At 45.4% G+C, this 24835-nt stretch overlaps 1 protein-coding gene across 3 annotated transcripts in view; it reads right to left on the bottom strand.

Moving 5' to 3' along the window:
- Window positions 1-24835, bottom strand: part of CORIN (corin, serine peptidase) — a 1859037-nt gene that overhangs the window by 1103633 nt on the left and 730569 nt on the right. For all 3 annotated transcript variants that reach the window (XM_078678226.1, XM_078678228.1, XM_078678227.1), the window contains exon 4: window positions 4728-4938. In XM_078678226.1, the coding sequence (XP_078534352.1) occupies window positions 4728-4938 (211 nt within the window). The remainder of the gene's footprint in view (window positions 1-4727; window positions 4939-24835) is intronic.

Here is a 24835-nt window from a genome sequence, read left to right as displayed (position 1 = left end):
GTCACATGCAAGTTTAAATATCTCTGAGACAAGATCATCATAGATCAATTGATTACTAGAATTTCCAATCTAAGAATTCAGGAAAACCTTTAGATCTCAAAGTCCCTTCTCTGGACAAAGCTATTGAAATTGCAAAATGAATGGAAAGCACATCATCTTATGTCAAAGAGCTATGGGGGTTAGGAACTAAACGCATAACCCATGCTGATTAAATGTGTGAGGTATCTTTGGTAAAAAACCCACATGAAATCCCGATGAGAGGAAGGGTAGTGTAAAACATTTTGAGTATACAAAAAGAAAAGCATGTTACACGTGTGACAGCTGCGAATAGCAGGTGTTTTAAATGTAAAAACAATTGGCTATTTTTCTAGAGTGTGAAGAATGGGAGATTTCACAGAGAAAAGAAAGTTTATGAGTTTGATGGAGAGTTCTGGCAAGCAACGGAATGGTGAAGCCGATTCTGGTGAGGTTAAAGATTTACAAGTATTAATGGTGAGTGAGGGGTTGGATCAAGAGGGTCAGCCAGTGAAACTCACTGTATTGATATTATTGTGTGTATGACCCATTTTAAATTAACAATCTTGCATTTTTTTGATTAAATAAATTACTGAATGACACAATTAATTTGGGCTATTTGCCCGTAGCATGTGTTTAGACAGTTCTAACAGAAACATTTGGTGATATCCCAATGGCAAAAAGGGATAGTAAACTTTGAAGTTGTTTTGCTTGACAAAGTGTGTTGTGGCAGAACCACTGTTCACTTTATGTAGTAGCAAATTGGAGCAGACTGTCCATTTAAAAAAGTTTTTAAAAATGAATTAAAAAAAACAATGAGATAAGAGGGACAGAGAAGAAAGAGAGGAGACAGGATGGAAAATCAAGTGAACACTGCGGACAGGCAGCAGAGAGCAGTGAGGGACGGGAGAGAAATGAAGGAGCCACTAGGGGGAGGGGGGTTTACTAAAAAAAAGCCAAGCAGGGAAGAGTGGGGGCAGGAATTAATGAACTTGGGGCAATACAGAGAGCAAAGGAAAGTGTTATATCTAAGGTTTCTACCTTACATCTTCCCTGTTTCTCTGCCTCTGCTGTTCAGCCAGTGTGAGTGGAATGTTAGTGTGAATGTGATGTCATTGGAATGTTTGGTTTGCTGTGAGTGGACTGTCAGTTGGATCCTGGGATGAGCAGCAGAGAGGATGCTCCTGGTGGGGCGTGGATTACATATATACTGGAAAACCTATCTAACCATCTAAGAAGAATAAACTTATCATCTGTAACTTTTCTAAGTCTTCTGGAATTCCTTAATAGGATGCAACATACATTTGGCGACGAGGGTGGGATCAAAACTACGTGTGAGGACCTTCTTCAAGCTTCTTAAGGACCTTCAATAAGCTTCTTAAAGGTACTTTTATTCAAGTTTCTACTTTAAACGAATTGCATTTTTCTGCAGTTTCATACGTGGTCTAACTTGAGGTGTGACCGAATTTCTTTGCTGTGTAGTTCAGTTTACCCAGATCGCATTTTCCTGGAGCATTTTCTTTGTTCTTCTGATTCTTTACATGAGTACTTGATATTTACTGTTTAATTGTCAAATTGTACGCAGGTTTTCTTATGTGGTTTAATTTGAGGTGTTGCTGAATTTTCTTTGTGATCGCATTTTCCCTGCATTTTTTTCAATTGTGGTCTAATTTTAGGTGTGACTGTATTCTTATCTTCGGTGTGGTACAGTTTACGCAGATCGCATTTTCCTTACATTTATTTTGGTGATTCTCCTTTTTGGGTTTTCATCATCTTACTTTCTCTAAATGTCTTCCTTTGGTTGATGTGTTAGGTGTACGTCACCTGTTTCTTTCTTTACTTTCTTTGCTTCTCTTGTTTCCTTTTTTCTGTTGCTGTGTTCAGTGTTCCATCCTTCTCGCTAGCCTGGCCAGCTGGTGTTGTTGTGGTGGTCACTGCACTTCTTCATTGTTAGTCCTTGTGGTAATATTACTTCTTGCTTATATATTTCTCTCAGTTTGCTTTTCTGTTCTTTTACTATTTTCTTCCTTTTTAAACTTATACTTCAATTTTCTCTGCTTAGGAAGGAGTTTTTTGTCTTTTCTAATTTTCTATTCCTTTCGTGCTGTAATATTTGTCATACTGGTCTCTTTGTATCTTATTACATGCTTATTGTATTTCATTACATGTTTTCTTTTCCTTTATTGTTTATCTTTACATCACATTTCACATTGCTTATTTTAGTATCTTTTCCATACTTATGTGCATTTACAATTTTTACTGCATCTTCTTATTGATTACACTGTGACGTTACTGCACCATTTCTATTTTTATTTGCTTTCTCTTTGTTCATTTTATAAGGAGGGAAGGTGTGTTATATCTAAGGTTTCTCCCTTACATCTTCCCTGTTTCTCTGCCTCTGCTGTTCAGCCAGTGTGAGTGGAATGTTAGTGTGAATGTGATGTCATTGGAATGTTTGGTATGCTGTGAGTGGACTGTCAGTTGGATCCTGGGCTGAGCAGCAGAGAGGATGCTCCTGGTGGGGCGTGGATTACATACATACTGGAAAACCTATCTAACCATCTAAAAAGAATAAACTTATCATCTGTAACCTATCTAAGTCTTCTGGAATTCCTTAATAGGATGCAACAGAAAGGTATGCGAAGGGGACGTGGCACACAAGTGAGAGGGGTTGAGGGCTGAGAGCAAAAAACAAAATAGTCCATTGGATGTAAGCAGTGATAGGATACAAGTTATCTATTTAAAAGAATGGTCAAGAAGTTATGCTCCAGTGGAGGGACAAATACAAGAAGAGGGAAGAAAACCATCCAATAGCAATCACACACTTTAGATTGATAAGAAAGCTAACCGAATGACAAGTAATAAGCTGACCCAAAGCCCACTGTAAATATTCCATGTACATAAAAAAGTGTCAGTAGGTGAGACCTAAAACAATAGCCCCATGGTACCTTTAGATGGAGAAATTACAGAAGTAAGCTACCAGAAAGGCTGTCCTCTGGACAGCAATATCTTTGATAACCTTTTGACCCTCTCTATTATGACTTATTCCTCCATATGTATCAAGCTGGAGCTCTTCCATGCTTGCTGCATCAACAGGAGTGTGTAGAGCTGGTCTGCAGAAAACATCTTGCTGGATGGGGTATATCCAAATTTCTGATGCATGTTTCAGATGTGAAAACACAAAACAATGTTAAACTGGGCTTGAATCAGAGCATTTCTGAAAAGATATTCACAAATTGGGAGGAAAAGCAGAGTTGTGCTGGCCCCATTTCAAGTGTTGCCTATAAATTCAAGACCTGGGGCTGGGACTTAAAAAGACTAGATGTTTGGTTTCCCATGCATACGGAGTTCTTGACACCGATATTATTGTTTTAGCTAATATTGTAGTAGGCTTGCAAAGACTGTTAGATTGCTATAACCAGCAACATAATCTAGCGGTTGATATAGCAAGACCAAAAGTTTGGATTTTTGGACATAGATGAATTAAGTCTGTAAAATGATATGCTGGATGAAGCACTGATCATTTTACAATAGCCTAGATGTTTTGCTAGGTGAGATAACAAGACCGAAATGTCATTTACTAAAACTTAATAGCAGGGCAGCAAGAGTAATCTACCTCCTAAAAAAATCTCACACTCATCCTACGCCGATATTTGCAGTAACAATAGCAAAACTGATCTTAACCTATGGCAAATGACTAAGGAGTCTTATAGGAAGTACTCAATGGTTAAATATAGCACAATGTTACAATTTTACAGTTTTTTTTAATCAACCTTGTTTCTCGAAACAATCTCTGATTCAATCACTGGAGTTGAAGACCCAGTTTGTAATGCATTATTTCAGAACGTGTTGAGTAAGTGAAATCTTTGATATGAATAAAATCTTGCAAAGATGGGCAAGCAGCTACATGGGATATTGATGTAATTTGTTTTAACAGTAACGAAAACAGGTATAACTGAGGAGTTTGAGAAAGAAACGTACATGTCATAGACCGCTATATTCAAGCATAAGCTTGTCGGTGCCTTTAAACTTTTGATTTGCTAATGTTTAACAAAAGGAGAATTAGTACCATTTGAATTAGCATGTTGCATTATCACGCCTCGCTAATTAGATGTAACAATATGTACAAGTTTCTGTGTTTAACATGTCTTCCTCTCCAAAAAGGTGAGTTTAGGAAGCCATGGACTGGCATTTCCAAATTAGCTGTGAAATGCCACGCCTGCAGGCTCTAGACAATCTACCCCACATACTGTGTATCTGCTGGAGGCTAAATCTAGAGCAGTTATATTTGTTTATGATTTTATGCAAAGAATTTGGGGTGCCAACAGAGAATTTCACAGTGTTCTATAAAGATTACAAATGTCTGAGGAGGAACCATTTTTGCTTACTTGTTATTGCAAAGATGCTTTTGGCTTCTCAAATAGCTTATTGTTAATTTGACTAAAGGGATTAGTGGATCACATATTGCAAACATCTATAAAAATCCAAGTTTCACTTAGCCAGTCATTTTAACTTTTGCAACATTACTTTTTAAGGAAAACTGCGGTTGTAAGTATTGTTTGGCAACCTACAGAGGCTGCGTTTGATGGCAGCAATTTGTAGCTCAAAGGTCATATGTTTAGCTTAATTTAGAGCTGCTTTACTCTGATTAGATATTCATAGCGGGACATTGCAAGAACTGGCTGTAACCACTGATTCTGGTTCCCATATACCTGTCATCGCCGTCACTGATGCACCTCGGCAGAGCCAGGCTGCAGCCAAACATCATGATGTGCTGATAGCAGCTCAGGCGGTGGAGATAGCTGAAGAACTTCAGAAACTTCTCCGTTTCACTGCTCCTCAGCATGGAGAGCACGGACACTCGAGTTGTGAGGTTGTACGGCAGCACTTGGCAATGGCTGTTTGTGATGTCAATGCAGGAACCTGTAAAATTAACAGAAAAGATCATTTGGAGATGGGAACTATTTACAGTTTTCTGCAAAAAAGGTGACATGTGCCTTGGGCTGATTAGCATGAATACACACACAACGTGTCTGGTCACAGGGTTTTGCATTCAGTCGAGTATACTTAGCATCCAGAAGTAGATGCATTTGTAAAGCAATTCATGAAAATCACTGATCTCTTTATAAACATGGTGGCTAACCCCTTGTTGAAACAAGAATTGGCAACATCAAAAGCTTGACTCTTCAGTCACGGGTGAATTTAGGCACTTAGGGCCCGATGTAGGTAATTTTATTTGACCACTTCTTAAATACCGAATGATACCGAATCGGTATTTAAGAAGTGGTAAAATAGAGGGGGGGGGATGTAGGTAATACAGACTCGGTAAATACCGAATCGTTAAGATTCGGTATTTACCGATTCTGTAAATACCGATTCGGTAATGCCTATTGATTCCTATGGGCATTGAAGCCCATAGGAATCAATGGGCATTACCGAATCGGTATTTACAGATTCGGTAAATACCGATTTTAGCAAGGGTGCAGGGGGTGTCACTTTGACACCCTCTAGCACCCCAAATACAGGCATGTGTGCCATGTGGTACACAGACATGCCCTAAGGGCATGTCTGTCTGTCACATGGCATAGCTGTGCATGCACACATGTGCATGCACACCTGGATTCGGTATTTAACCACCCAATTGGATTGGATGGTAAAATACCGAATCTGAAAGGCCTGTAGCACTGGAAACAGTGCTACCTACATCAGGAATTTTCCGAATCGGAAAAATTACCGATTCGGTATTTTACAGATTCAGTAAATTTACCTAATCGGTAAATTTACCGAATCTGTAAAATATAGCCCCCTACATCTCAATCACCAAATACCGGTCGGTAACGGCCGAATTCGGCCGTTACCGACCGGTATTTGGTGACCTACATCGGGCCCTTTGTCATCATACATGCATTCTGTCACTCATCCACCAACGGACTTTCATTCGTCCACCTACCCAACCACAACAAAAAAATTCACAAAAACTCAATAAGTCAATGGAAGTTGAAACGATAAAAGTGGAAAAAAGGAAACATGTCATCACCTAAACATGACGTGCATGTGCTTGCAATACAAAAATAACCTTCAACATAGCAGCCTATAGGTGTCTTGCAATGGTATTGTACATAGTGTTTTGTTAACTCAAAAACGTTCCACCAAAACTGCTATAATTAGAAGCAACTTGTTGGCCACTTTAGAATGTTAAAAACAATGATACATTTAGCATAATACAATTCCAAGATGGCCCCCTGGTAAACATTGTACTTGACAACTATCTTCGAATATTAAAATGTATAGCATATCACTGTTGCACTGATCAAGGGCAGACACCAGAAGTTTGGAAGGGGTGCAGCTATAGTGGTAGCACGCACTTCTCAGAATTCAACATATGGGGTCATAGGATATGGTTGCCTACTTTCATAGAACAGCTGCCCAAGGTACAAAACTAACACAATCAATTCATGATGGAGAGCCAACCGCAACAATCTTTATAAGTAATACGTAGGTTAAGTTCTAGTGAGTGGATTCCAAGAATAAAGTTGATGTCATGTACATTTTACAAAAATGATGGCGGGCAATCATTTGATTCCATAGTTAAAATCCTTTTTTTTCTTTCAACAATGTAGCACAGAAGCCAACAACGACCAACAGAATACTTCTACACATGATGGAAATCTTGCAGTGGTGAACCAATAAGGCACTATGGACAGTACCTTTCTGAGATGGTCACTCAGTTAGTTAGCACAGGATGCAGCACACAGCAGATGGTATGGAGCGGCAAGTGAGTAACCCAGTAGGAGCCGTGTGAGGAGCAGAGCCAAAGCCCTCTCTCAAAAGTCATACAATTACATTCATGTCCAAAATGACACTTGCCAAAACAATATACAACCCTTCCTAAAATATCATTTAATGGATTCTCAGAGTGCTAATTTCCTGCCCGAGGGTTTGTCACAGGGTGTAACCAATACCAAAGTTCTTCCAGACTGGTAATTTGTGACAGTCCGTACAACAAGATACACGTCTGCAATCTTTATCACAGTATAATGACAATTCACCTGTAAACATTAACATGTTCTTGTTACAGTAAATAAATCAGGTCAATTGCATTTGTCATAATAGACAGATGAAGCCTTGATATATAGCCAGTCACCATGACCAACTCAGCATGCCATGCACGCTTTCTTTTGCAGCTGGAGCGCACAACCCCTGCACAATCAAAATTTGTACTCAAGAAAGCCAACATTTGTGCTTAGCCAAACCCCTTCTCTCATTAGTGGTTTTTTAAAATCTTTTTATTAAGGCGTAAGGACCAAATAGTGGTCAACACAGTCGCACATGAGAGTCACTCAGACGCACCAGAGATTGTACAGGGTTCACAGCATTTCGTCATTGTCATAGCAGAGAGACAGTAGAGCAATTAACCATTTACACATCTACCTCAAGTACTGTATGTCTAGGCTGAGGGGGCTCACAGATGTTGCCTCTGTAGTCATTCCATTTAGACCACACCGCCCCCCATTTTCTAGGGCACCCCCGTGCCGTGTACACAGTTTTTTCTTGGAGCATGCACCAATCCATGTCCTTTTTCCACTCGGTGAGTTTTGGAGGCAAAGCTTCCCCCATAAAGTCTTGCAATGTTACGCTTTGCCACTGTCTGTCCAAGCGTTACCCAGAGCCTCCCCTTCGCTGGTAGGTCTGTTGGCTCCCAAATGTTAAATATGGATCTTTTCGCCTCCAGGCGCAACTCTGCCCCCCACACGTCCTGCATGCAGCGTATCACTCTTCTCCAGTAGTCCTGCAGTATTGGGCATTCCCACACCATGTGAAAAAAGGAACCAGCCATTCCGCACCCCCTCCTACAAAGATCCTCCTCGCTCCTACCCATCATTTTCAACCTGGTGCAGGAAATATATACTCTGTGTAATATTTTGAGTTGGATGAGCCTTAGTCTGGACGATATAGCCACCTCCTTAGGGGCGGCCAGCGCACTCCTCCTCATCAATTTCCAACCCATCCGCCTCCCACTTCCCTTTGAGGGCCAGAAGTAAGTCAGGAAGGTTTTTGATCAGTTTTTTATATGCGAGGGAGATTGCGTGTTCCTGCATGTGACCATCTAGCAGCCTATCCTCCAGGGGGGAGGCTTGTGGGGGCGTCGTACCATGTGGAATGTTCTTTTGGAGGGAGTGTCTGACCTGCAAGTATCTGAAATACTCCGTTTGTGCGAGGTCAAACATGTCTTGTAAAGAGGCGAAGGATTTGACCCGCCAGAGCCCCAGAGATCTTTGACTTGGGAGATACCGATAAGGTCCCAGTTTCGGAACCCCTTGGTGCGACCCAGGTGGCCCAGCCGCTCGGAGGCCCAGAGCGAGGTGGCCATTGTGAGGGTATTGAGCCAGCCCATTTTACGTTGGACAATGTGCCAGAGTTGCAGCGAGTGGCGAGTCGGCCCGGTGAGTTCGTACCTGGTGGGCCTTGAATAAAGTGCGCTTCAAAATTCCCCCCAGGGAGGAGCCACCTATCCATTCTGTACCCAGGATCATTGCAGTCACAGTACGTGCCTTGATTAATAGCCGAGAGGTGTGCAGCCCAATAATACCTACGAATGTCGGGGAGTGCTATCCCCCCGTCGAACCATCCCAGTGTTAGTTTTTGCAAGGCTATCCTGGGCGTGCCGGACCATAGGAGGTCTCTCTGCGCCGCCTCCACAGCTGCAAAGTACGACGGCGGTACCAGATCGGGCTATTTTTGCGGGGTATAGAGGAATCTCGGCAGCGCCATCATTTTAAAAAGTGCCGCCCGGCCCAGCAGGGACACTGGGAGCTTTTGCCAAGTAGCTGAGTCACGTTTAAGCTGCTGAAGGGGCGGAAGGAGGTTCCTCTTGTCCATGGCGGTCATGTCTTTGGAAATAAAAACGCCCAGGTACGTAAAGCCTTCAGTGACCACTGCAATGGGGCAGTCTCTTGGAAGCACCGGGGGGCTACCGTGGAGGACATATAAGAGCGATTTACTCCAGTTGATGCTGTATCCGGAGTTCCTACCGAAGTTCGTAAAGATGTCACGTGCTACAATTAGGGACCTCCAGGGTCGTGAGAGGTAAAGGAGGATGTCATCAGCGTACAGCGAGATCCTGTTCTCCCAGCAGTCCGACCATTGAAGCCCCCTCAGGGACACGTCCTTTCTAATCCAGGCGGCTAATGGCTCCAGGGACAGGGCAAACAGATGGGGCGAGAGCGGGCATCCCTGGCGCGTTCCCTCTCAAGGGTGAAGTCCTCAGAGACTTTATTGTTAACGACCACCTGGGCTAAGGGCTCCAAGTAAAGGAGCCTCACCCATGAAATGAAACTTGGGCCAAAGCCCATTTTGCGAAGCACCGCTATCATATATGGCCATTCGAGAGTATCGAATGCCTATAGTGGCATCAAGCGATACCACTACCGCGTCTTCACGGATCGTATGGCATCTCCCCATCACACCATTAAGTCGACGGAGGTTGAGTGCTGTGTTCCGGTGAGGCATGAAGCCCGATTGGTCTGGATGGACCAGTGTGGTGAGGACCGGCTGGAGCCTATTGGCCAGGACTTTGGCCAATATTTTGGGCTCTGCGTTTAACAAGGAAATTGGCCTATATGAGGCACAGAAGTCTCTGGGTTTCCCTTCTTTCGGGATGGCCACAATTGTGGCCAGGCGTTGGTCACGTGGTAGTACCCCCTTAGTTTTGCTTTCGTCGAACATACGCTTGAGGTAGGGGCTGAGGCCATCGGGTTTGAGCTTGTAGAGCTCGATCGGGAGAACGTTGGGCCCAAGCGCTTTACCTGGGCGGAGATCCCTAATAGCCTGCTCCAACTCTGCTGTGGTGAGCGGCGTCTTCAGGGTTTCTCGCTCTACTTCGGAGAGAGCCGGCATCCAAATGTCAGCTAGTAATGCAACTGAGTCTTCCTCCGGGCAGTCAGATCCCCTGCTATAGTTCACCGTCCTGACTCGTTCAGAAGCGGTCGCTCCTCACGCTCCCTGGTCTCTTGGGTATCGTAGCGCTATATTCCTCACGGCTGCCAAGAACTAATTTGTGCATTGCTCGCATTGCTTTGAAATTAATTTGTGACTGCTCAGTACCGTAGCGCTCTATTGCTCACTGCTGCCTAGAAGTAATTGTGCATTGCTCGCATTGCTTTGAAAATTAGTTGTGCCTGTTTAGTATCGTAGTGAAAGGGCGAGATTTTGATCGATACCTTATATCTATTGATCCAAACCTCGTTCTGGTCGACTGAACCTTTGTTGCCTGTCTGTGAGGAAAGAAAGTGCACCTATTTCCAAATTAGTTCACCCAATAAAGGACTCTGCTCCCAAAGATCACAAACAACTTCTAGCTTTCAAAAGTTTATTGTAAAGATATGATAAGCTGCAAATACAAGCATCTCAGAATGAGATTAACGAGATACACAGGTCCAATTACATACATGTGCTCTCGGAAAGCCCTCAGACGAGCAACAGAAATCACTAACACAAGTTCTAAGAATAATAAAGCTATCAGCATAGACGCATATCTCTCCTTCATTTAGGTTGGAGGAAAACGCAAAGGTTAGGCTGTCCCTACCCTGCTCTAGATGGTATCCCTACTTAACCAAATCCCAACCTAACAAAGGTGTCAGCAGTGAATGACCCCCAAGGGAAGTCACCCACTCTAAGTCTCTTGGTGAAAACCTATAGTTCTCCAGTCATGACCCCTCTCTGCCTACCCATCCGCTCTCTAAAGGGTCCTCAGGTATCTGCTCTAACTCCACCCAGGGGTGCTGTCCCTAATACAAAACAGTCAACAACATTTGAGACGCCCCTCTCGAGACGCCCCTCACGTGGTGTAGCTTCTGGGTTTTTCCATGATGCTTTGTATTGGGCCTCATACGTTAGAGTTGACCTTGCTTCTCAGACTCTTCTCCGGCCCGCTGATACCCCTCAAACATTCCAGAACCCTCCTCCATGTCTGGGCCGTCTACTGAACAGACCTCTATTCATTCATTTATAATTGGATCCCCCCTTTTCCTGTTGCAGACAGATATCTGCCGCCAAGAACCCAACTCTCATAGACTTCCAAAAAGGCTTGCAACATTTCTCAGCCCAGACATGTACGTGTAAATCAACGTTAAAACATTTCAGGCCTACAATATTTCTCATCATGATTATAGCATTCAACTTCTTCTTTAATTAAAGCATGTTAATATTCTTATTCTATTATTTAGTAAACATCTCTATAAATCATGGCCCATTTAATGCGATGACCAAAACATTAATACAATCTGTGTCGTGAAAAGAAACACCTTCCCTTTAGCTCTAGCTCTGGCCCTGAGGCCTACCACATTCTGCGTCTAACCGCATACCATCTTATGTTTTAACAGCTACACGACATGGTTCAGAAATAATCACATCTACTAAAATCATATAATGTCACACATTTCGGTATTAGTTCCATTTCTACTTAAATCTCTACATTAGCTATACATTCAGAATATAATTGCAGATACTATTAGCACTCATGGCATTTCTCCTCATGATTTGTGCTTACTACAGATAAGTGTGATGTACTCATACATTTAAGTCAGTTTGCGCTCTCTCAGTTCCCCCCTTTGATGACCTCTCGGGGTCATCACTAACATTTAGACTGCAGTTATTGCTGGCATTCTCTGCGCTTCCAGAGCCCTCAAGCTCCGGTACTGATTATCTTGTATGGCAGCCAATCTCTGCAGCTGCTCTCTATGGGCCCTTTCTGACCTTCTTGCTCTGTACCATTTGAATACCCTCACCAGTCCCCACAATATGATCCCACAGATCAATATTATGATGATAGGCTTTAGGATATACCAAACAAAGCTTTTGCCTAAGGTGGAAAACCACCCTCCAACTGTACTCATTCCGTGGCCCACCTTTTCCCAGACATTTTCTCTACTCAAGTCTTCGATCTCCTTGTGAATATTAGTTATGTTCCTAATAACTTTCTCAAGGGGCTTCGAATTGTCTGGAATGTAAGTGCAGCATTCCTGGACCTTCAAAGCCTTACAGACTCCGCCCTCCTTTGCTAGTAGGACATCTAACGCAAGACGGTTTTGAAGAACCATAGCCCTTATCGATTGCATCTCTCCTTCTACCAGCATTAAGGACTGAGCAGTGCTGGCAGACAACCTGTCGACAACTGTTGCCAGTCGTCTAATTTTAACATCATTAAGGATTACCCCCAAAAGAGGGAACATAGCTCCAAAGACATCTCCAACCATTTCTGCATCTCCTACATCTCTCCTTCCCCTCGAAGATGTCTTGCCCTCAATGATCACTAAGTCTTGTGCATGATATATTTTGGGGAAGACAATTGCTAGGTAACATGATCCATACCAGTTGTCAGGTAGTCTCACGTAAGCATTTCTTCCACATACAAAATACACATTTGGAATCACTTGCATTCCCTTTAGGAAATCCTTAGTATAGTACTCTAGATTGAAAGCATGTTCACAGTCAACTTCACCCACGTATACATTTTCATAATACGTTTTGGCTCGGTGAAGACATAGCTTTCCTCTCTGTGTTTTATCTAAAGCTATTGGACCACTACTACCCTTTCTCTTGTGTGCCTTCTCTTCCTCGGTCCAATCTGTTTTCCATTGTCCTGATTTTTTCAAAATCTTTTGTCTCCTGTAACGATCATCCACCTGCCCTATGAACTTCTTCTCGACTTCTGACACCTTACATGTCAGGTTATTTCTACGGGCATGTGAAGTATCTAAGGTAATCCAAGGAATGAAGAACTTGGCCAATCTGTCTTCACTCTTCCAGTAATCCCATTTGTTCATCTGCTTATAATTTGGGACTTCTGGCAACACTGAATCATAATTGGAGAAATAATATTCAAAACTATCTCTTTCATAAAATATACTAAGCAATAAGCTACATGTAATGCCATATGTCAGCGGGAGGTGATGATATCGGATTCCTTCATCTACAGACGCAGGCAACTGCATGCAGACATAACAATCCTTAACCTCCATGGCATCCACGTATTCATATAAGAGTTTAGCATAAGCATTTGACCTAAAGTCTCCTTGGGACTCGTCTACGTGTAACCTGCGGGCTTCTGCAGCTAATAACGCTTTCTCTTGAGTGTTTTCCCCTTTTTCACCAGCAACAGTGGGTGTAAGCGTCACTACAGAATTCACATCAGTTACCTTTACCTCTTCTTCATGTCCCTTTACATAAGAAATTGTTACCACTAAAGCTATTAGTATTATCACTCCTACTATTAGTGTACCTATTATACATTTAGCTCTTCGGTTCTGGGTGCCGGCCTCCATTTCGTCAGACAATATGGCTCTCTCTTATCTTAGAAAAAAGTTCTTTTCCTCTCGTTCCTTTACAGTCTCCTTTTAATCCTTTTGTCTTTAGAATCCACACAACTGGAGGCTGACAACCTTCTTCGCAAAAGTCCTTTAACAGTTCAAAAAGACAACCCTAGCCCTTCTCCATCAACTCAAGGGAAGTTCCCTATTATTCTCTGCTTCCTGGGCGCTAGGTAATCTTCTTTTTCTGCTTGCTTTATTTACAAAGTTCTTTAACAGTCTACTATCAGGTTTGTGGTTGCAGCTTCAATAGCATAGTTCAGTATTTCCAAACGAAGATTGTGCTCTTCATGTGCTGTTATCGTTGTACCAAAGTCGGGGAATTGCAATTCTGAAAGGAACATGTGTTTTAACTTGCTGAGGCGGGGAGGTCTGGGGAGCATGAATGTTAGTGACCCTTCTTGTTCGACACCGGGTACCAACAGTCTTATTTCCACGGTGATAATGGGCTCAGAACTGGACACCACCACCGCTCGGATCCTCCCTGTCTCCGGTTTCACAGACATTTGTCGCCAGATATGTCCACTCAGGTGTGGAGTATCTTCTGTTAGGCACACGCACTCTTCTTGACCTTCTTCGGTCGGGTGCTTCGGCGCCCTGAGCACCTTCTTCTGGGTCTGAGTCTTCTGATATCGGAGGAAGGGTTAACTCTGGAGTTGACCTCAGGCTAGAGCTCCTTCTTTGCGGCCAATTAGCTTCTCCACGTGCCCTTCTACTCCTTCTCCTTCTTGTCTGTTCTCGCTCTCTTTCAGACCTGTCAGGGTCAGACTCGTACTCCCAGCTGCTTTCTCCTTCTGTAGCGTCTTCTGTTTCGCTGTTGTACTGACCGTCCTCAGCTTGGTCAGACTCGTTCCCTGCTTCCGCTGGCACCTCTACAGCTTGGCTAGCCCCCTCTATGGCTTCTCGGTCCCCTGCTGGACGTCTATCCGAGAGAGGAGCTGTTTCTTCCAGAGGTGCTGGAACCCTTCGCGTATGTGACGCGTGGATCCAATTGGGCAGGCCTCCCACCTTCACAGCTGTGTTCGTGATCAGGATGATCTGGAAGGGCCCACGCCAACGAATATCCAAGCAGCTTCTTCTCACATGTTTTTTCACCAGGACCCAGTCCCCAGGGTACAGGTCATGGCACGGGCCCTGGCACGCTGGAACCTCGGCAGCCTGCACCTGAAGGGACACAGAACGCATGGCGTCAGACAGCCTCTTACAATAGTCCAGGATCATATCATCTGTGATATTTAACAGTGCAGTAGCTGGGACAGATGGCAGCCTCATTGCTCTCCCCATTAACACCTCATGTGGTGACAACCCTGTCCTTCTGTCTGGGGTACTACGAAGGCTCATGAGAACCAATGGCAGGGCATCAGGCCAACTCAGGGTCGTTGAGGAACAAACTTTCGCTATTCTGGCCTTGATAGTGCCATTGATCTGCTCCACAATTCCTGAGGCTTCTGGTCGGTAACTGCAATGCAACTTTTGGTCGATATTTAACGCTACACAGACCATCTTCACAAGCTCGCTGTTAAAATGTGTTCCCCTATCTGATTCCAAAAAGGCCGGCACCCCGAAGCGAGGAATGATTTCCCTGAGCAGTAACTTGGCCACTGTGAGGGTGTCGCACCTACGTGTAGGGTATGCCTCAACCCATCTGGAGAACACACAAACAACCACCAGGACATAGCGGAGGCGGTTGCACCTTGGCATTTCAATGAAATCTATCTGCATTCGATTGAATGGACCTCCAGACCTTCCTATGTGACTTAGTGCAACTGGTGTTCTTTTCCCTACGTTCAGCTGCTGGCAGGTCACACAACGCTGGCACACTGCTTCTGCTGCTATTCTAAACTTAGGATTGTACCAAGTTTGTCTAAACACTCTCAGCATAGCATCTCTCCCTAAGTGTACGGGACCATGTATGAGTCTAGCCATTGGACTCACCATCTCATTGGGCAACACTGCTCTGCCGTCTGCTGAGACCCAAAAATGGGTCTCACCCATTACACATCCTGCCTTTTCCCATGTTTCTTTTTCAGAATCAGGAGCGTTTTCTTGCATGGTTGACAGTTCATCCCAAGTATCAACAGTTTCCAGTATCATAGCTAATTCAGTTCTTACACTTATTCCACCCACTTCCACCTCTGTGAAAGAGTAACCTTGTTCCGCGCAATACCGCGCAACTTCATCAGCATATCTATTGCCTTTCGAAACAAAGTCCTCATTTCTGGTATGTGCGGTGCACTTTACAACTGCGATACTTGCTGGGCATTGCAATGCCTCTAACAACAGGCGCACAAACTCTCCATTGCGAATGGGAGAGCCTGAAGAGGTCATGAAACCTCTTTGAGACCATAACTGCCCGTAATCATGAACTACCCCATACCCATATTGGCTGTCGGTGTAGATGGTGACTCGAATCTGATTGCTTGCCAAGCAAGCACGTGTCAGGGCAATAATCTCGGCTACCTGAGCGGAGTGTACTCCTTCCAGGCACCCAGCTTCCACAACTCCAGTAATTGTACAAACAGCATAAGCTGCTCTCAACTGCCCAACTTCGTCTCTTACACATGAGCCATCGACAAAGAAAATTTCATCTGGGTCAGTCAGTGGCTCATCTACGATGTCGGGTCTGGGTTTGGTGCATAGTTCAGTCACATCAAGACAGTCATGGTCTGTATATTCATCATCATCCTCGATATCATTAGGAAGTGGCATCAAGGTAGCAGGGTTCAAAACAGAGCATCTCTTGAGGGTCACATTCTCTGCAGCAAGAATAACTTGCTCATAGCGCGTGAGCCTGCTGTTGGTCAGATGCTGTGTTTTGGTCCTGGTCATCAACAGTTCAACAGAATGTGGCACGCACACCTCTAACGGGTGCCCCATGACGATATTTTCACATCTCTCAATGCTGACACCCGTTGCAGCAACGGATTTGAGACATCCGGGCAACGCTGCGGCTACTGGGTCTAAAGTAGCCGAGAAATAAGCAACTGGTCTACGGGCATTCCCATGGATTTGGACCAACACAGACAACGCGCAACCTTCTCTCTCACAACAGTAAAGAAAAAATTGTTTATTGTAATCAGGCATTCCCAATGCCGGAGCACGACACAGGTCCTCTCGCAGCTGTAGGAACGCCATCAAACAGTCTTTGTCCCATGGTACCGGATCACTCACCTCTTTGTGCGTCAGTTTTTGCAAGGGCTTTGCTTTCAGTGAAAAGTTCACGATCCACTGTCGGCAATAACCCACCATCCCTAGGAACATCCTGACCTCTCTCTGTGTCTTAGGCGCATTCATTTTCATGATCGCCTCTATCCTGTCTGGTGACACTTTTCGTTTGCCTTTCTCTATTCTGTGTCCCAAATACTGCACTTCTGTCAGGCAGTACTGCAATTTTCCCGGGGACACCTTGTGCCCATTGGCAGCTAGGTGATTTAACAAAGCAATGGAGTCTTCCCTGCAAGCTTCTTCTGTTTCTGACGCCACAAGGAGGTCGTCTATGTACTGGACCAGAACTGACTTCTGGGGCAGCACTAGACTTTCAAGATTTTTCTTTAAAAGCTGGTTAAAGATCGATGGGCTCTCTGTATACCCCTGAGGGATACGACACCATGTTAGGACGCGATTTTCCAGCTTAAATGCGAAAAGAAAATGGCTTTCTTCGTCCAGAGGGATCGAAAAGAAAGCCTGGCAAAGATCGATCACAGTGAACCACTCAGCTTGGAATGGAATCTGAAACAGTATCACTGATGGATTCGGTACCACTGGACAACACGAAACGACTATGTTATTAATCTTTCGAAGGTCCTGCACTATCCGAAATTTCCCATTTGGTTTCTGGAGACCCATAATCGGGGAGTTGCATGGACTACCCACGATTTCTTTCAGTATTCCCTGTTTAATCATGGACTCGATCACGGGTTTTATGCCTGCAATCGTTTCTGGAGTCAATTTATATTGGGGTGTTCTTGGGAACTCAGCATGCGGTTTCACTACAATTTTCACTGGGTCCACCCCTTTGACCAAACCTATCTCTTCCCCAGTGAAATCCCATACTTCTGGTGCCACTGTCTCCCTCAAGTCCCAGGGGAGCTCATCTACTGTCAAAGTAGGGTACAGCTCCACGCATATTCTTGAGTTTGCAACTTTGAAATCTGCGTCATCATCATTGGTCAATACCTCCACTCCCTGAGGTGTACAATATATAGTACAATTCAATTTACACAACAGGTCTCTTCCTAGCAGACACACAGGGCTTGAATCGCAAACCACAAATTGGTGCTCATCGCTGTACTTCCCTATTTTCACCTGCACCGGTTCTGTCAATTGGCTGGTTATTCTCCTATTTGCGACCCCTACCACTTGTATGGTCTCTCCAGACATGGGCAGGTCTGGAACTGCAGCTGATCTGATCGTGGATCTAGTGGCTCCTGTGTCCACTAGAAATGTCGTAGGGCACCCTGCTACTTCTGCTTCCACATAGGGTCCCCTTTGGTCTACCTCCAAGGCTGCCCCGAGGGTGCAGTCTTCTCTTTCCACTCTCTGTCCGGTTAATGGGTCCACATAATAGCACTCTTCACCTTCCACAAACAGGGGCATTTGTCTATAGGTCTTACCCATACTCCCTACTCGAGGAGGTTGCGGAAACTGGGCTCGGGGAGGAGCCCCCCCCCCTTTGAGCACCTTTCCTTGGTATGGCGTTACCCCTCTTGTAGGCGCGCTTTGGACCTCTTCTTCCTCTATCTCTTGCTCTCCTATTTCTACATTGTAGGGGCACTCGCGTTTCCAATGCCCCACCTCGTTGCACTGGTGGCACCTAGTCGTTTTCTTCAAGGCAGCTATATCTATTCTGGGTCTAAAGGTGGAACTCTCCTCATTGCCCTTGATCTGACTGTACTGCTTCTTTCCTCCTGTACCTGTTCCTTGCTGCTGTTGCTGTTGTCCCCCCTTCCCTGCTGCCTGCATCTGTACCACCATCAACTTTTCTTTTAGTTTCTTAGCCTTAGAGTCTATCTCATCACAGCAGTACCTGGTATATCTCAGTATTTCATCTAGGGGTTTAGTTTGCCAACAAATCGAGTGTTGCTGAATCATTAAACTAATATCCGGTCTCAGTCCCAGGACGAACTTGGACACGAATTGCCCTATGTCTTTTGGATCCATTACATCCAAGCCGCTATACTGTTTAAACGCCTTCAGCAATCTCTCGTAATATTCGTGAACTGTCTCTTTGGGTTCCTGTCTTGTTCGGTCTATTCTGACCCAATCTATGTCTTGCATTGGCACTTTCTCTTTCAGCCAAGTCATCACCCTCTCGAATTTTGCCATCACAATCTCGGACGGCCCATTAGTCTTAGCATCTCTCTCTGGCTCCGTTGTGGGCCACTCAGCGCTAACCTTGCATGCTGTCCACAGATCTCCTGGTACTACAATGTCAAACAGCGTGTTCAGATCTATCCAAAGGACCTTTGAGATTTTTACAAATCTCTCCACTTGCTTGTACCACTCCACTGGGCTCTCACGTAATTTGGGGAAAGAGGTGGTAAAAGCAGCTAAATCTCCCCTACTCCAAGGGACATGGACATAGTTCCCATTTGCAACTTCACGCAAAGGGTAAGCTTCTATTCCCTGCTGTCCTGGTGTCATACCAAGCGTGCTTCTCCTGCCGGTCCCTTTCTTGGACCACCTCTCTTCCCACTTATCTAGTGCCCTCCATGTCCTTATTCCAGCGATCAGTTCCCTTATGTGCGTTTTCAGCCCAATCGTTCTCCTCTCATCTAGGTCTCGATCTGTATAATGTAGCCTGTGGTTACCCTGTAATGCTTTGGTTCTTGACAAGTCCACCATATATTTGCCTGCTAGTTCGACTAACTTCTCATGGACTGCTCTCGCTTTTCGAGTAATGTCTTTTGCCATATACAGTATTTCATCCTGTTCATACATTTCCATTCTTTCTAAAGGCAGGGTACCATCTACCATGTCATCCAGGTCTGACCTTAAACTGGAGACATCGAGTCTCTTGGCTTTTATCTCAGCTCGCAATATGTCTTTCGAAGGGGGCTCACTGGTCTCCCTACCATCCCAACTTCGAGCTCTACGTTTGGGCTCGGGAGAGTTAATGGGTGGTCTCCCTCGCTCCCATCTCTCCAGGTCCCATGCTCGGCCATCCGATCTAGGAAGGTGATGGAACACGGGCCTGTTACCCCCACTCTTGCTCTGCCCACTCTCTTCTTCTTCTCTCCTCTCCCCGCACACCTCTCTGTTATTCTCCCTCTGCTCTCTACTCTCTCTTTGCCTAGTATCGCTCAGTATCTGATACGATCCTTCCTGGTTCCCCATATTCCCTTGGCTGCGCTCATTTCCGTCATCACAGGGACTATGGTGCGACCTCTCACAACTCCCATTCAGTTCTCTGGTGCCAGGTACACAGTGTGGACACTTAAAGCTGTTCCTGTACTCTTGCGCTCTCCTCTCCCCTTCACTGAGTATTGGGCGCGCCACCCCTCCACTCCCGGGGCCCAATGGGTGACTCCCCTACTCCCTCTACAGTCCCACTCCGGGCTACTCTCCCCAGCCCCGCAGTGAGTCCGTGCTCTGCTGTCCTGACTTTCTCTTTCAGCTTCCGCAGCTATGATGCACTTTTGAGCCTTCACTGCCTCATCCCACTGCTTCATGTACTCATTTAGCTCTTGAAAGGATTTTCGTCCAGATCCCCTCAGATCCATTGGCCATCTAGGACCCCCAGGATCTCCTCCTGGGTCCCCTTCTGTATGCATCGGGGTACTCCACTCTCTGGGTATCGGCATCTGACTTGGGGAATTAATCGTATCGTTCCTCCTTGCCATCTCTGCTCTTTCTCTGTCTTTCCGTACCCGTTCTTCCCCTCTTGCTCTCTCTTGGTCATATATCGATATTATAGGACCTATGGTAACAGGTACCTGTAGTGCATCTGGCAATGGGTAGGATGTGGCGCTTTCCGTTTCCGGCGCTCTTTGTACCACAAACCTCCCGACTACCTGTTGCACCTGACTAGGCTGGGACAGCTCTTTCTTTGGCTCAGGATCCCACTCTGAACTGGGAAGCGGTCTATGCTCTCCTGCATTGCCCCCCTTTTCTCCTTCACTATTCTCGACCTCTCCCCCTGCTCTATTATACGGGGGTGGCCTGTCTGTCAATAATCTGTTTATCAGGCTATCCTCTGTTTCGCTCTCATCATCTTCTTCCAGGGGACTTTTATTTACAGGCGCCTCTAACACTGGGTACAGTTTATTTACTTCCATGTTATGCACTCTCCATCTTTTAGCATCCGCATCCCACCTGGCATCCTGTACTGCCCTTACCGATCGTTTCACCCTTTCTTGTCGTCTGTTCATATTTTTTTCATGCGCTGCCCTAATCCATGCATCAAGAGCTTCAAACTGGGTTGGTCTAGGCAAGGGTCTCATTGAGGTCATGACTGATTTTAATCGATGTAACACCTCTAATCTGAACGTCCCGTACTTCGGGAACGTCAGTTCCTCATTTCCTTCAGTAATCTTACTCCACTCTGATATCCAAAGGATCGTATGCAGCCCAACATTCACTGCCATATAACGAGCTGGCGTACCCTCCGGCGGGGCTTCTTCCCCTTCATACGATCCCCGCTTCTCTTTTTTAAACACTGCTTTCAGCCATTTAAAACACTTCATAATTATGCGCACAAAATCCAGCCTCGCTATTCTGTTTACTTCCTGATGACAATCCACCAATCCTGTCGCGGCTTTGCTAGCTTGGCCTATCGCAGCGCGGTCTTTCTCCGGTCGGCCAATCACTGCGCGACACCACCTGACGTCACTTTTCTCCGCTTCGCAGCAGCACCCCTCCTTTCTCAACTCGTCTCCCGGTTATGCATGCGTCCCATTCATACACCGAAAAATGACTACTTCCGACCAAGCGGTCACTTCTCTCGACTGTACGTCCACAGTCTATCTGTAATTGTCAACACAACTGACGAGATGTCTATCGTCTCTCTGATAGGTTGCTTACACACACAGTAACTTCCGACCAGCGTCCGTTACTCACGCACTCACTCTTACGTTCCCCCTATCTCGGTCTCTCGGGTGATCAATGGTACCTCATGACCCCCTTCACACTAGTTGACAATTACTCTGGGTGTCCGATACACCCGAACCACTTAAGCTCTCCTTGAACTTAAGATTTCCACCGGTTGCGCGCGCTCACAACCTGTTCCACAGTCACTCTACAGACATTCAACTCCGCCAGACATTACAACATAGATACAATACAAAACACCGCAATCTAACACGCATAACCCTTTATACTCACTCTCGACCGATACTGCTGCTTTTTCTGTCTCACGTCATCCGGATCTTCTCCAGCGGCCTGTTCTTCCGATCATCGATCTCTAGGGGCCTTGGGGTAAGCTAACCTGGCCTAGGTCACCGTCCTCAAGAAGGCAACCATCCTCTATAGCTACCAACTGAAAGGGCGAGATTTTGATCGATACCTTATATCTATTGATCCAAACCTCGTTCTGGTCGACTGAACCTTTGTTGCCTGTCTGTGAGGAAAGAAAGTGCACCTATTTCCAAATTAGTTCACCCAATAAAGGACTCTGCTCCCAAAGATCACAAACAACTTCTAGCTTTCAAAAGTTTATTGTAAAGATATGATAAGCTGCAAATACAAGCATCTCAGAATGAGATTAACGAGATACACAGGTCCAATTACATACATGTGCTCTCGGAAAGCCCTCAGACGAGCAACAGAAATCACTAACACAAGTTCTAAGAATAATAAAGCTATCAGCATAGACGCATATCTCTCCTTCATTTAGGTTGGAGGAAAACGCAAAGGTTAGGCTGTCCCTACCCTGCTCTAGATGGTATCCCTACTTAACCAAATCCCAACCTAACAAAGGTGTCAGCAGTGAATGACCCCCAAGGGAAGTCACCCACTCTAAGTCTCTTGGTGAAAACCTATAGTTCTCCAGTCATGACCCCTCTCTGCCTACCCATCCGCTCTCTAAAGGGTCCTCAGGTATCTGCTCTAACTCCACCCAGGGGTGCTGTCCCTAATACAAAACAGTCAACAACATTTGAGACGCCCCTCTCGAGACGCCCCTCACGTGGTGTAGCTTCTGGGTTTTTCCATGATGCTTTGTATTGGGCCTCATACGTTAGAGTTGACCTTGCTTCTCAGACTCTTCTCCGGCCCGCTGATACCCCTCAAACATTCCAGAACCCTCCTCCATGTCTGGGCCGTCTACTGAACAGACCTCTATTCATTCATTTATAATTGGATCCCCCCTTTTCCTGTTGCAGACAGATATCTGCCGCCAAGAACCCAACTCTCATAGACTTCCAAAAAGGCTTGCAACATTTCTCAGCCCAGACATGTACGTGTAAATCAACGTTAAAACATTTCAGGCCTACAATATTTCTCATCATGATTATAGCATTCAACTTCTTCTTTAATTAAAGCATGTTAATATTCTTATTCTATTATTTAGTAAACATCTCTATAAATCATGGCCCATTTAATGCGATGACCAAAACATTAATACAATCTGTGTCGTGAAAAGAAACACCTTCCCTTTAGCTCTAGCTCTGGCCCTGAGGCCTACCACATTCTGCGTCTAACCGCATACCATCTTATGTTTTAACAGCTACACGACATGGTTCAGAAATAATCACATCTACTAAAATCATATAATGTCACACATTTCGGTATTAGTTCCATTTCTACTTAAATCTCTACATTAGCTATACATTCAGAATATAATTGCAGATACTATTAGCACTCATGGCATTTCTCCTCATGATTTGTGCTTACTACAGATAAGTGTGATGTACTCATACATTTAAGTCAGTTTGCGCTCTCTCAGTAGCGCTCCACTGCTCGCATTGCTCGGTAATATTAATTAGTGCCTGATTGTGCCGGTGACACTGCCCATAGCGATATACCACATTGTGCCCCAATCTCGTCCTGTTTCGCTTTTGTTGTTACTGCCATTTTGTTGTTGTGCCTCCTAGCCCGTCTCTCCACCCCGCTCCCGCCTCCCAGCTGCTCCTCCCTCGCTCCGCCCCCCTCCACTATCTACTTATGTCAAAGCAACTTTCGCGCAGCGTTCACGCGCAGCGGACGCGCCCCATGCGTGCCGAAGGCATGCCAAAGGTAAGCCCGTCTACGCCCGTCCGCGCCCAGTGCCAGACCCCCTGGTCCCCACAAAATCCACTCCAGCCGCATAACGTACGACGCCGATACCCTCTCAGCACTCAACTCCGGCCGTCTTCCAGACTGCCACCAAGCCGCCCCAGGACACACCCATGGACCCTTCACCTGCCACTCCTGCAAGTTCGACAGCATCAGGACCCATGCCAAATACACTCACGCCAAACAGAGCTCCAACACCATCCACCTGAAGTGCATCCTGCTCAACACCCGCTCGGTCCACAAACACGCCACTGAACTATGGAACCTACTAGACACCACAACGCCGGACGTCGCCTTTCTTACAGAAACCTGGATGAACGCCTCATCAGCGCCCGACATCGCCATAGCCATCCCAGACGACTACAAGATCATCCGAAAGGACCGCATCAACCAAACAGGAGGAGGCATCGCCATCGTCCATAAGAACACCATCCGCATCACCACCAGTTCCGACGACAACCTCGCAGCCACCGAACACCTTCACTTCCAGATTCACTTAAAATACTGGAGTCTCATATAAACCGAAACCTCTCTACTTTTATTGAAAGTTCTGAACTCTTAGATGCCTCCCAACATGGGTTCCGGGCAGCTCATAGCACCGAATCTGCCCTAACGGTTGTGATTAACAACATCCGCATGGAGGTTGATAGGGGACATACTACTCTGCTAGTGTTATTAGATCTCACAGCAGCGTTTGACACTCTGTCCCCGTCAATCCTGATCTCCAGGCTCATGGACATCGGAGTAGAGGGTACTGCCCTCAGCTTACTCTCCTCCTTCTTACATCACAGGGAGCAGAGAGGGTAAAATGGGCAATTTTCTCTCCGCCTCTCAAAAAGTGCAATGTGGGGTACCACAGGGCTCCTCGTTGAGCCCATTATTATTCAACATCTATGTTACCCCACTTGCCAAGGTGGTGAGATCCTTTGGTCTTGAGGTATTATCATATGCCGATGATACCCAGATCCTGGTATCTATTACCCAGTCGGCCAGTGACTCTGCGTCCAATTTTAGAGCATGTATGGAGGCAGTCTCCCAGTGGATGGTGCGTAACTTTTTACAACTGAACGGTGAAAAGACCGAAATTATGGTCTTTGGAGGCAGTCAAGATCTGTGGTCAAAAGACTGGTGGCCTTCTTCACTGGGGGACTGCCCTCTTCCTACTCTTTCCGCCAGGAACCTTGGTGTCCTAATCGACCCCGTTCTCTCATTCGATTCGCAGGTAAACAGAACGGTGTCTA

This window comes from Lissotriton helveticus, chromosome 2_2 (genome assembly GCF_964261635.1).
Source record: "Lissotriton helveticus chromosome 2_2, aLisHel1.1, whole genome shotgun sequence".
NCBI lineage: Eukaryota > Metazoa > Chordata > Amphibia > Caudata > Salamandridae > Lissotriton > Lissotriton helveticus.
The sequence above is the reverse complement of the archived record's forward strand: the minus strand, read 5'-3'. Positions and strand labels throughout refer to the sequence as shown.